Source organism: Anolis carolinensis, chromosome 5 (genome assembly GCF_035594765.1).
Source record: "Anolis carolinensis isolate JA03-04 chromosome 5, rAnoCar3.1.pri, whole genome shotgun sequence".
In the NCBI taxonomy this organism is placed as follows: domain Eukaryota; kingdom Metazoa; phylum Chordata; class Lepidosauria; order Squamata; family Dactyloidae; genus Anolis; species Anolis carolinensis.
In genome coordinates, this window is record NC_085845.1 from 198,119,981 (window position 1) to 198,134,157 (window position 14,177).

General features: G+C 40.1%; 1 protein-coding gene across 3 annotated transcripts in view; it reads right to left on the reverse strand.

Annotated features, from left to right (window-relative positions):
• The window catches only part of podxl (podocalyxin like), a 91,858-nt gene extending 78,036 nt beyond the window's left edge, over positions 1-13,822 (reverse strand). For 2 of the 3 annotated variants that reach the window (XM_062983318.1, XM_062983320.1), the window contains exon 1: positions 13,527-13,821. In XM_062983318.1, coding sequence (XP_062839388.1) covers positions 13,527-13,623 — 97 coding nt within the window. In that variant the 5' untranslated portion in view covers positions 13,624-13,821. Of the gene's footprint in view, positions 1-13,526 lie in introns of all 3 variants that reach the window. The other variant, XM_062983319.1, reaches the window with a different exon arrangement.
• Positions 13,823-14,177: the final 355 nt, after the last annotated feature.

Here is a 14,177-nt window from a genome sequence, read left to right on the forward strand (position 1 = left end):
TTCGGGCTGTGTGGCCATGTTCCAGAAGCATTCTCTCCTGGCGTTTCGCCCACATCTATGGCAGGCATCCTCAGAGGTTGTGAGGTATACCTCACAACCTCTGAGGATGCCTGCCATAGATGTGGGCGAAACGTCAGGAGAGAATGCTTCTGGAACATGGCCACACAGCCCGAAAGACATACAACAACCCTGTGATCCCGGCCATGAAAGCCTTCGACAACACAGGTTTGAAGTAGTTTCTCTGTGCAGATAACACAGGGCATCTTTCTTATAATTAACAGCAACATGAGTTTGCTCTTAACAGTCCAAAGTCTCATGGCATCTCTGTGTTCTAAAATGGAGTCTGAGCTCCGAGCAGTCCCAGATCTGATCATGTGGTCCCACAATCTCAAGAAACATAGAGTAAAGGAAAGCTGCATACCAAAACATATGTATACAATACAGTAAGAAAACAGAATCATATACAAAACAAATTACTAATGGAGGCTTGAAGGAGGTTGCTATTTCCAACACAAACTCACCCAAAACATCCCAAAAGCAAATGTTGCCAATTTCTACAAGGAATGGACACAATTTTATTATGCCATTGTATATAATAGAAATTGAACATTCACAGATGTTATATACTCACAATTGGTCCAAAACCACCCTGCAACAAATATCAAGAGGCTACTGCTTTGGCATATATGTTAAATAAAGCACCTTTATTAATTATTATTTTTTCTATGGGGAAATGAGCATCTATCTCCAAATGACTTAAGTTGTGAGAGCATTGCATTTGATATGTCTTAGTTATTATACCTGCTCATTAATGATGTAAGTTAAAAAATAAATAAAGGAAATAGTGCACTGGATTTTATCTCTAATACATTTGCAAGTATTTCGCAAAATAATTTATTTATTTATCTATCATGTCAGAAGTGAATTGCGGTTACAGTTATAATGTATTTAAAAAACATAAACAAAGTTACAAACTTGGCATTATACTAGATTTCCTTTGAGCAGAAGCTGGCCACTTGGAGTGCCTCTGGTGCGAGAAAGTTCTCCATTGTGCATGTGGCAGGGCTCAGACTGCATTGTAGCAAATGGTCTGTGGTTTACTCTTCTCCACACTCGCATGTCGTGGACTCCACTTTGTGGCCCCATTTCTTAAGGTTGGCTCTGTATCTCGTGTTCAGCGCCTTCCAATCTGCCCAGTCTTCTGTGTGCCCAGAGGGGAGTTTCTCATCCAGTCTCAGCCACTGATTAAGATTCCAGGTTTTAACCTGCCACTTTTGGACTCTCATTTGCTGAGATGTTCCTGCGAGTATTTCTATAGTATTTCTATAGATGTTAGAAAGTTGTGTTTTGATTTAAGGCATGCTGGCTGATATCTGAACAGAAGATGGGCAGGGGATGTCAATGCCTTGATTCTTCCATTACTGGCTGCTACTTCCCGACGGATGTCAGGTGGTGCAATTCTGGCTAAATAGTATAGTTTCTCTAGTGGTGTGGGGCATAGACATTCTGTGATAATGTGGCATGTCTTATCAAGAGCCACATCCACTGTTTTAACGTGGTGAGTTGTATTCCATACTAGGCATGTGTATTCAGCAGCAGAATAGCAAAGCGCAAGGGCAGATGTCTTCACTGTGTCCGGTTGGGATCCCTATTGCGGCATATGATAAATATATATATATAATTTATAAATATATAATATATTGTATATACGTATAATATTGATAATAATATTATAATGGAATACAATATTATACTACTAATAATACAATATAATATTAATTATATATTATATATTAAATATAATATTACCATACAATGACATAGTACAATATAGTAATTTAATGCTTATATTGTGCTATGCTAATAATTTATTGTACGTTCATTTGATTTGTAAGCTGCTCTGAGTCTCCTTCGGGGTGAGAAGAGCGGGATATAAATGTAGTAAATAAATTAATAAATATGCATGTATTTGACTAAGTTTCTGTGGGATTGCCACTTTGTGTGTGTGTTAAGGGAAAACACCTGGTTAATCACAATTCATAGCTAGAAAAATCAAGGAAAATGAGCTTGAACTACTCCCTGAATGGAGTATAACTTGGGGAATGTTTGTAATGCATTTTGGGACTTACTGAATCACTTGCTTCAGAACTTACTCAGAGTAAGTTCCTGGCTGAGAACCTACTATGCTTGTATCCTTGCACCATTGAATGAAGAAGAAATCTCCAAAGAAGATGCATGTATGCAAAGAACTTTATGTGAGTTTGTTGTTCCAGATGGACTGAGTTATTTTCTGTTTTGAAGCTACTTGTTTAATTTTCTCCTTGAATCTGCTACTTAAGAGTAAACATAGAATCATAGAATCATAGAATAGTAGAGTTGGAAGAGACCTCAAGGGCCATCTAGTCCAACCCCCCGCTAAGAAGCAGGAAATCGCATTCAAAGCACCCCCGACAGATGGCCATCCAGCCTCTGCTTAAAAGCCTCCAAAGAAGGAGCCTCCACCACGGCCCGGGGGAGAGAGTTCCACTGCCGAACAGCCCTCACAGTGAGGAAGTTCTTCCTGATGTTCAGGTGGAATCTCCTTTCCTGTAGTTTGAAGCCATTGTTCCGTGTCCTAGTCTGCAGGGCAGCAGAAAATAAGCTTGCTCCCTCCTCCCTATGACTTCCCCTCACATATTTGTACATGGCTATCATGTCTCCTCTCAGCCTTCTCTTCTGCAGGCTAAACATGCCCAGCTCTTTAAGCCTCTCCTCATAGGGCTTGTTCTCCAGACCCTTAATCATTTTAGTTGCCCTCCTCTGGACGCTTTCCAGCTTGTCAGCATCTCCCTTCATCTGCGGTGCCCAAAACTGGACACAGTATTCCAGGTGTGGTCTGACCAAGGCAGAATAGAGGGGGAGCATGACTTCCCTGGATCTAGACGTTATTCCCCTATTGATGCAGGCCAAAATCCCATTGGCTTTTTTAGCTGCCGCATCACATTGTAGGCTCATGTTTAACTTGTTGTCCACGAGGACTCCAAGGTCTTTTTCGCACACACTGCTGTCAAGCCAGGCGTCCCCCATTCTGTATCTTTGATTTCCATTTTTTCTGCCGAAGTGAAGTATCTTGCATTTGTCCCTGTTGAACTTCATTTTGTTAGTTTCGGCCCATCTCTCTAGTCTGTCAAGATCGTTTTGAATTCTGCTCCTGTCTTCTGGAGTGTTAGCTATCCCTCTGAGTTTGGTGTCATCTGCAAACTTGATGATCGTGCCTTCTAACCCTTCGTCTAAGTCATTAATAAAGATGTTGAACAGAACCGGGGATGTTGAACAGAACCGGGAATGGGAAAACTTTGATTTTCCCATTTTCTTGACTTGTATTTGCACACTGTGGATGCACAAAATGGCTGGACAAGTCTGGACAGGACTGCACACTTTTCTCTCTCACAAACCCATAACAATCCCCAGGTTGTGCCAGTCAGCTTTCATATGATACTAGCTTGGGGACCCGGCGGTGCCCGGGTCATTTGAGAAAGACAATGTTTGCCTGTGTTTCAAGTGTAGTCTCGATGCAATGTCAGCTGGGGTCAGTGGGTGTGGATGAACTACAACTCCCATATGGAAGTCTATCATCCATGGTCCATGCCACTCCAAACGGTGCCTGGATGTATAGTAGGTCATGGGGACTGTATGTGTCACGCCTGTTAGAGTGAGTAGGCTGAAGCCTGTTGGTGGTAGTTTTTTGCCTCAGTGAGGAAAAAAAGTACCACGAACGTAGGGAAAAAACTCAGAGAGGTGGGTAAGGTGGGGGGGGGGGGGGGGGGAGTTTTCATAAAGAGACACAAAACCATCCTTAAAAGGAAAGATTAAAAAGATAGTCATTATTGAAGTGCTAATTCATTGGAGGTGAACTATAAATCCCAGTACCTGCTACTCCCAAATGTCCAGGGCAATTCCCCTCCAAACCCATCAGTAGTCAAATCTGGGCATATCAGGTATGGATGGGAAATGTGGTCCAGAGCCATCATTGTTTGGGTTTGTAGCGTTCTGGGTGTAGGTAAACTATAACTCCTATAAATTCCCCAGTAGGAGTCACAATGCTTTGACTTGATGCAGGCTAAACTACAACTTCAATCTCCCAAACTCCTGCAGTAAGTTTAGTTGCAGCTCAATTTTGTTGTTTGTTTTGCAGACAGATTTGAAAGGGAAGGGCAGTGGGTGGGGTCATGCAAATCCCACAGCAATGGAGAACCTTGGGATGCCTGCCTGTAGTGGAAGAAATAGCAAAATGTAGGATGAAATTGTCCCCAAATGAAAGCATTCCTTGGGTGGTGGTTTGTAGTGTTTGGGGAGGACATTGGCAGGGGTTGGGCTACATGTTCATGGTGCTCGCTGTAACTGTAATGTCAGTGCAAAGAGGTGACTTGCTGGATTCTCAGGCCTGGAAAGTATAGCCTGTCTGTGGAAGCCGGAGGCTGTCTGTGTGAGCAGACACCTGTGCCACATACACACATATGGGTTTTCACTTTTATTATGGATTTAGATTTAGATTAGATTTAGATTAGATAGATTAGATTAGATAGATTAGATTATTTCTAGCACTCACTTTTTTCTTGGTAGTCAAGCAGTGCTTCTTATAAGTCAGAGCATGATCCAGAGTGACTCCCAAGTATTTGGTGTGCTGCAATGCTCCAATGGGATTCCTTCCCAGGTAATCCTCAGGGCTTGAGATGCTTGTCTGTTCTTAAGGTGACAAGCACACGTCTGCATTTTAAATGGGGTTTGTCTCTCCCCAAAATAAGGGGGGGGGGGGAAATGATGAGAAATCCACAGCGTTTTAATGGAAGTGCTCTCAAAGCCGTTAAGGCAGGACTAAATGGAACGAGGCAGCTTCTGTAGAATAATATCAACATCCCCCAAGGCTTCCTCCTCCAGCATATTTTTTCAGAAGTACTTTCCTACTGTAAGCTATTTCTTCTAGATTTTGCACCCCTGAGATACAACTAACGCCAGAACATTTGCAGTTTCCCCATGGATTGTTGAGTTTATCGTGCCGCCCCGTACAGAGAAGTTTTAACCCAAAGCACCATAACATGATTATTTATGACGAACATCAAAACATTCACTTGGTGGAATGGGCAATGAACCGTCTTTCGCTGCACTGCTCTCGACAAAAAAGGAATCCCTTTTAAAAGGAGGGATGAGTCTGGATTCAAACGGAGAATTCAAATCAGTTTTCTTTGCACCAGGAGGTCCCAAATCCCAGACATACGAGGAAGAATATATTGACTGACTACAGCAGGGAATATACATAGCTCTTGAGTATCAAAAATTCTATTAGGATAGGGTTAGGCAAAGTGCAAGTTGAGTGACGCTCCCCAATGCATCAAAATCACTGCAAACTATTTATCTGTGTGAATATTTATCCTCCACTCTATATCCAGGGGTGTGGTTGGTTTGTTTTATCTAATTTAATAGATTTGTTTGATGGTTTTATTGCTTTTGTATTTTGAACATTTATATGTTTAATTCTATGTTAATATTTATATGAGTTAGTTTTAATGGTTTTTGACTGGTGGCGCAATGGGTTGTGATGGCAGGACTGATGACCAACAGGTTAGTAGTTTGAATCCAGGGAGAGTGGGTGAGCTCCCTCTGTCAGCTCCAGTTCTCCATACAGGGACATGAGAGAAGCCTCCCACAAGGATAGTAAAACATCAAAACATCTGGGCATCCCCTGGGCAACATCCTTGCAGACGGCCAATTCTCTCACACCAGAAGTGACTTGCAGTTTCTCAAGTTGCGCCTAACATGAAAAAAATAATAATCCTGTCTTAATGTTCACATACAATAGAGTCTCACTTATCCAACATTTGCTTATCCAACATTCTGGATTATCCAACGCCTTTTAGTAGTCAATGTTTTCAATACATTGTGATGTTTTGCTGCTAAATTCGTAAATACAGTAATTACTACATAGCATTACTGTGTATTGAACTACTTTTTCTGCCAAATTTGTTGTATAACATGATGTTTTGGTGCTTAATTTGTAAAATCATAACCTAATTTGATGTTTAATAGGCTTTTGCTTAATCCCTTCTTATCCAACATATTCGCTTATCCAACGTTCTTCCGGCCCATTTATGTTGGATACGTGAGACTCTACTGTATTTGCATATTTTAAATTGTTATGCCGATGTGTTGTTGAAGGCTTTAATGGCTGGAATCACAGGGTTGCTGTGTGTTTTCCGGGCTGTATGGCCATGTTGCAGAAGCATTCTCTCCTGATGTTTCACCCACATCTATGGCAGGCATCCTCAGAAGTTTTGATGTCTTTTGGAAACTAGGCAAGTGGGGTTGATATTTCTGTGGTGTCCAGGGTGAGAGAAAGAACTCTTGTCTGTTGGGGGCAAGTGTGAATGTTGCAATTGGCTACCTTGATTAGCATTGAATAGCCGCGCAGCTTCAAAGCCTGGCTGCTTCCTGCCCAGGGGAATCCTTTGTTGGGTCGTATTAGCTGGTGATCTTGATTTGTAAAACCAGTTATGTTGATCCATCTTGTTAATGCTGCAATAGTCCCCAAGCAAAATTCTAACTAGGACTGACATTACAGTAGAGTCTCACTTATCCAACACTTGCTTATCCAACGTTCTGGATTATCCAACACATTTTTGTAGTCTATGTTTTCAATACATCGTGATATTTTGGTGCTAAATTTGTAAATACAGTAACTACTACATAGCATTACTGCGTACTGAACTACTTTTTCTGTCAAATTTGTTGTCTAACATGATGTTTTGGTGCTTAATTTGTAAAATCATAACCTAATTTGATGTTTAATAGACTTTTCCTTAATCCCTCCTTATTATCCAACATATTCGCTTATCCAACATTCTGCCGGCCCGTTTATGTTGGATAAGTGAGACTCTACTGTATTACATTTATTTTACTCTATTATTATTATTATTATTATTATTATTAATACATTTATTATTTCACTATGATCTTACTATTATTAATACATTTATTATTTTACTCTATTTATTATTACATGTATTATATTCCTGTATTTATTATTATTATTATTATTATTATTATTATTACATGTATTATTTTACTCTATTATTAAAAGGATACATAAGCACATTTACATCGAAGAAGATGAGAATAATGATTTAATCAGAGTTGGACAGTCTTATCTTAAATTTGAGCTTTATGTAAATATTCAAAAACATTTAACCTACTGATGCCTGAATTAATGTAATTTTATTGGTATCTATTTTTATTGCTGAAATTTACCACTCTAGGCTTATACTTGAGTCAATGTTTTCCCAGTTTTTTGGTGGTAAAATTAGGTGCTTATTTTCTGGTCGGCTTATACTCGAGTATACACGGTATATAGAAAGAGAGACAAAAAGAGTGCCAGCTGAACTCCTGACCTGAAGGCTGGGTTAGGAATGGTGGGAGTTGAAGTCCAAAACACCCGGAGGGCCCAAGTTTGCCCATGCCCGCATTAACTCTTCCCTATTCTATCCAAACCATGGGACCCAGAAGAGTTTTGGATTTTAGATTTTGGATATACATAATGAAATATCTTGGAGGTGGGACCCAGGTATAAACACATATATTTACGTTCCATAGACATTTTTATATGTGTAGTTTGAAGGAATATCATTGTATACACACCATTTTTAAATAATTTTGTGCATTCTGAAGAATCAGAAAACAAAGATGTCTCTACCTTGACCACTTGTGTGGACGCTCTCTGGATAGGGGACACACAACCTATAAACACTGTGTTTGTTGGAATCTTCCTATTTAAATGATAATGGAGAAGGAGGGAATATAATAACAGAATCACAGAGTTGGAAGAGACCTCATGGGCCATCCAGTCCAACACCCTCCCAAGAAGTGGGAAAATCACATTCAAAGCACCCCAGACAGATGGCCATCTGGCCTCTGTTTAAAAGCCTCCAAAGAAGGAGCCTCCACAATTCACTGATGTTTCATATCATCATCATCATCATCATCTATTAATACCCCGCTGCCAAGAAGCAGGAAAATCACATTCAAAGCACCTCCGACAGATGGCCATCCAGCCTCTGTTTAAAAGCCTCCACCACAATTCACTGATGTTTCATATCATCATCATCATCATCATCAATTAATCCCCCACTGCCGAGAAGCAGGAAATTCACATTCAAAGCACCCCCGACAGATGGCCATCCAGCTTCCACTTAAAAGTCTCCAAAGAAAGAGCCTCCACCACAATTCACTGATGTTTCATATCAATATCATCATCATCTATTAATACCCAACTGCCGAGAAGTAGGAAATTCGCATTCAAAGCACCCCTGACAGATGGCCATCCAGCCTCTGCTTAAAAGTCTCCAAAGAAGGAGCCTCCACCACAATTAACTGATGTTTCATATCATCATCATCTATTAATACCCCACTGCCGAGAAGCAGGAAATTCACATTCAAAGCACCCCCGACAGATGGCCATCCAGCTTCCACTTAAAAGTCTCCAAAGAAGGAGCCTCCACCACAATTCACTGATGTTTCATATCAATATCATCATCATCATCTATTAATACCCAACTGCCGAGAAGTAGGAAATTCGCATTCAAAGCACCCCTGACAGATGGCCATCCAGCCTCTGCTTAAAAGTCTCCAAAGAAGGAGCCTCCACCACAATTAACTGATGTTTCATATCATCATCATCTATTAATACCCCACTGCCGAGAAGTAGGAAATTCGCATTCAAAGCACCCCCGACAGATGGCCATCCAGCCTCTGCTTAAAAGCCTCCACCACAATTCACTGATGTTTCATATCATCATCACCATTATAGTCATAACCATCATCATCATAATTTATTAATATCCCACTTTATCTCGCCTGAAGGAGACTCATAGACACTTTCTACACATAACTGCAATGATGACGACGATTATTATAGTTATTTCTATCCCACTATTATCACTTTATTGAGACGCCAAGTGGCCCATGACATTAAAAAAGTACAATTTAAAATTCATAACATGCAAACACTAAAATAAACAAATCAGTCAATTAAAATTCCTCCTTTTTATAGACTGCTTTTTAATAATGTTGTGCATGAAATCGGGTCTATCTAAATGAAACTAAAAGAAAGTGGGGATGTTAGTCTTTCAGCCACACGTACGATAGTTTTGAAGTAGTACATATTTCAGAATTGCGGATAAGGGATGCTTCATTTATTATTATTACAGTAGAGTCTTGCTTATCCAACATAAACGGGTCGGTTTGATAAGTGAAAATGTTGGATAATAAGGAGGGATTAAGGAAAAATCTATTAAACATCAAATTACGTTATGATTTTACAAATCAAGCACCAAAACATGTTTTTCAACAAATCGACAGAAAAAGCAGTTCAATACACAGTAACGTTATATAGCAATTACTGTATTTACGAATTTAGCATCAAAACATCACAATGGATTTAAACCACTGACTACAAAAACATTGACTACTAAAAGACAGACTGCATTGGATAATACATAATGTTGGATAAGCCAAGGTTGGATAAGCAAGACGCTATTGTAGTTCATATTTCAGAATTGCGGATAAGGGGTGCTGCATTTATTATTATTATTATTATTATTATTACATTATTATAGGAGCCGTGGTGGTGCAATGGGTTAAACCCTTGTGCTGGCTGAAATGCTGACCTGAAAGTTGGGTTGCTGACCTGAAGGTTGCCGGTTAGAATCCAGGAGACGGGGTGAGCTCCCATCTGTTAGCTCTAGCTTGTGGGAACATGAGAGAAGCCTCTCAGCAGGATCGTAACAAACCCGGGCGTCCCCTGGGCAACGTCTCTGTAGACGGCCAATTCTCTCACACCAGAAGCGACTTGCAGTATGTTCTCAAGTCGCTTCTGACACGATAAAAAATTACATTATTATTTCTTCATCTCCAAAACTGTCTGTATGGACTTTGAGATAAATTAAAAAAAACCTTTGCCTTCCGATGCACCATTATTACATGTATAAAAAAAACAGAAGAAAATCCCAAAGGGGAAACTGCTATCCCACGACAGGCAGTCCACCTGATGATATAGTTATATACAATTATTACTATATTATCATTTATATCCCAGTTTCATCTCTTGATCAAGACCCAATATAGGTCTTCCAATATCTGTGAGGGGTACAAAAAAATTCCAAAAATGCACATCTTGTCCCAAGGCTTTTAAAATAAGGGAAACTTCTTAAATCCCTTCTACACAGCTGTATAAAATCCAGATTATCTGCTTTGAAATGGATTATCGGGTAGTGTAGTCTCAGATAATCCAGTTCAAAAAAGATAATGTGGATTATCTGCCTTGATATTCTGGGTTATATCAGCGTAGAAGGGCACTTAGTTACACCATAAGAAGCCAAAGGACATCGCATGATGTACTTAAATGCCAAGTAAGGGATTCCAAATCTGAATGAAAAAATAATATTTTTAAAAGTAATGTACATTATTAATATATTATTATTGTTATTATATTTATTTATACCCTGCTTTATCTCCCCCGAAGCGGCACAACATAAAAGCATTAGGACACAATTTAAAATATACAAATATACAAACATTAAAACAGAATTAAATATAAACAGTATTAATAAATTCACAGTCGAAAACCATATTCAAACATATTCAAAGTTAAGTTACGTACACATTCAACTAAAGATCAAGCCTACAGAAGCTATCTTGTTCGTAACTCGGGGACTGGTGGTATATGCAAATAGAAGATATACAAGAGGATATCTCAGGATGTGCAGCCTCGGTGGCGCAGTGGATTAAAGTGCTGAGCTGCTGAAATTGCTGATTGAAAGGTAGGCAGCTTGAATCCGGGGAGTGGGGCGAGCTCCCGCTGTTAGCCCCAGCTTCTGCAAACCTAGCAGTTTGAAAACATGCAGTCATATCAGTGGCCACATGACCTTGGAGGGGTCTACGGACAACGCCGGCTCTTTTGCTTAGAAATGGAGATAAACACCAACCCCCATCCCTTTATCGTATCACAGGATGCAAGTATATGCAACTACAGGCAGTCCCCAAGTTGCAGCTAAACAAATGCAACGGGGGGTGTTAACCCTTCCCTATGCTATCCAAATCTCTATCTATCTATCTATCTATCTATCTATCTATCTATCTATCTATCTATCTATCTATCTATCTATCTATCTAATCTACATATCTATGTATGTATCTATATGCTTATCTATGTATTTTTTTATGTATCTATGTATCTTTATATCTATCTATGTATCTGTATCTACATATCTAAGTATACTATCTATCTATGTATCTTTGTATCTGTCTATCTACGTATCTACATATCTATGTATCTACGTATGTATCTTTGTATCTATCTACGTATGTATCTATCTATCTACGTATATATCTATGTATCTACGTATTATTTATGTATTTATTACAAGCATTTATATCCTGCCCTTCTCACCCCTGAGGGGGGACTCAGGGTGGCCTTACAATTAGCATCATTGGATGCTGAAAACCAATATAAAACATTATATATGAAAACCATTACAATTAAAATAGATAGCATTAGTTAAAACCTCCATATAAATATACATTCAAGGAGACATCCATATCTATCTATCTACATATGTATCTATCTACATATGTATCTATCTACGTATCTATCTATCTACGTATCTATCTATCTACGTATCACTCAATCTATCTACATATCTTTCTATCTACGTATCTATCTATGTATCTTTGGCTGGAGTTACACTTAAGCCATGACCTGTTCTGACTTACATAAACATTCAACTTCATAACAAACCAACAGAAGCTGTCTTGTTCAGTCACTTGAGCACTGCTTGTAGATGCAAAGAGAAGATATACAAGAGGATATCTTGGGCTGTAAATATGCAACTGCAGGCAGTCCCAGACTTGCAGCAAAACGGATGCCAATGGGGTGCTATCCCTTCCTTGTGCCATCCAAAACTATATCTGTGCATCTGTCCATGCAACTATCTATGCATCTATCCATGTACCTTTGGCTGGAATTACACTGAAACAATGTTCCTGTTCTAACTTACATATACATTCAACTTTAAGAACAAACCAACAGAAGCGATCTTGTTCATTAACTTGAGCACTGCTTGTACATGCAAAGAGAAGATCTACAAGAAGGCATCTCAGGATGTTAAGGACATGCAAACAGAAGATATACCAGAGGCTATCTCAGGATGCAAGTACAGTAGAGTCTCACTTATCCAACATAAACGGGCTGGCAGAATGTTGGATAAGCGAATATGTTGGATAATAAGGAGGGATTAAGGAAAAGCCTATTAAACATCAAATTACATTATGATTTTACAAATTAAGCACCAAAACATGTTATACAACAAATTTGACAGAAAAAGTAGTTCAATACGCAGTAATGTTATGTTGTAATTACTGTATTTACGAATTTAGCACCAAAATATCACGATGTATTGAAAACATTGACTACAAAAATGTGTTGGGTAATCCAGAACGTTGGATAAGCGAGTTTTGGATAAGTGAGACTCTACTGTATGTTGTAATTACTGTATTTACAAAGTTAGCACCAAAATATCATGATATATTGAAAACATTGACTACAAAAATGCGTTGGATAATCCAGAACCTTGGATAAGCGAGTCTTGGATAAGTGAGACTCTACTGTACATTCAACTTTAAGAACAAACCGACATAAGGGATCTTGTTCATTAACTCGAGCAATGCTTGTATATGCAAACAGAAGATATACAAGATGGTATTTCAGGATGCAAGTACAGTAGAATCTCACTTATCCAAGCTAAACGGGCCAACAGAAGCTTGGATAAGTGAATATCTTATCCAACATCATGTTATACAACAAATTTGACAGAAAAAGTAATTCAATACGCAGTAATGTTGTTGTAATTACTGTATTTACGAATTTAGCACCAAAATATCACGATATATTGAAAACACGGACTACAAAAATGGCTTGGATAATCCAGAACCTTGGATAAGCGAATATCTTATTATCCAACATCATGTTATACAACAAATTTGACAGAAAAAGTAGTTCAATAGGCAGTAATGTTATGTTGTAATTACTGTATTTACGAATTTAGCACCAAAATATCACGATATATTGAAAACATTGACTACAAAAATGGCTTGGATAATCCAGAAGCTTGGATAAGCGAGGCTTGGATAAGTGAGACTCTACTGTATTTGCAACTAGAAGTAAGATGAGGGACTGGATCCACTGCAGGGAACCAAAGGCGCCTTTTTCTCCCCAAAATCTGCAGAAAGCGAGCCCCAAAGGGAAGGCTGCTTCTCCCTTGTCCCATTCCAGAGATTTGAAAACACATCCCAACTTCGGATGCCAAGCTCTTCAAGAGACCGGGTTGCTGCGAGTTTTCCGGGCTGGATGGCCATGCTCCAGAAGCAGCGCTTCTGCCTCTTTCAATGGGGAAGGAGGAAAGGAAACACACTATCTTCCTCCCAAATCTCTCGGTCCTTACCCGGGCAGGAGGAGGCCAGGAGCAGCACCAGCAGGAGCATCAGCCGAGGCGGCGGCGGCGGGCGCATGGCTGGTCGCGTGGCGTGGCCTCTGCGCATGGGAAGAGCGCGCCAGCTCGGGGCGGAGTGGGATGGAGGCTCCTTCCTTCTTTCTTTCCTTCCTTCTCTCCCCTTTCCCCCCGCGTTTCTGGTCTTCTCATCCAACGCGGAGCTCTTCTCCAGCACCCGCTCTTTCTTTCTTCCTTTCCTTCCTTCCTCGCCAAGCGCCTGATTCAGACTGAACTCCCGCAACGCTGCCGTTCAGGTACGGGAGGTCTGCGAGGGGCGTGGAAAGGGCCAAAAACACCCCCCATTGGTCCTCCCTTCTCTCCCTTTGGCTTTCCCATTGGTTGGAGCACCTGCCTGTTTGGCTCGGGTCCCACCCACTCCTCTTTATAAAGGACTAGCTTGAAGACCCGGCGGTGCCCCGGTCCTTTGAGAAAGGCATTGTCTGCCTGTGTTGGTGGGCAGGAAAAGAGATTTAAAGATGGGCTTAAAGCCAACCTTAAAAACTGTGGCATAGACACTGAGAACTGGGAAGCCCTGGCCCTTGAGCACTCTAATTGGAGGTCAGCTGTGACCAGCAGTGCTGCGGAGTTCGAAGAGGCACAAAT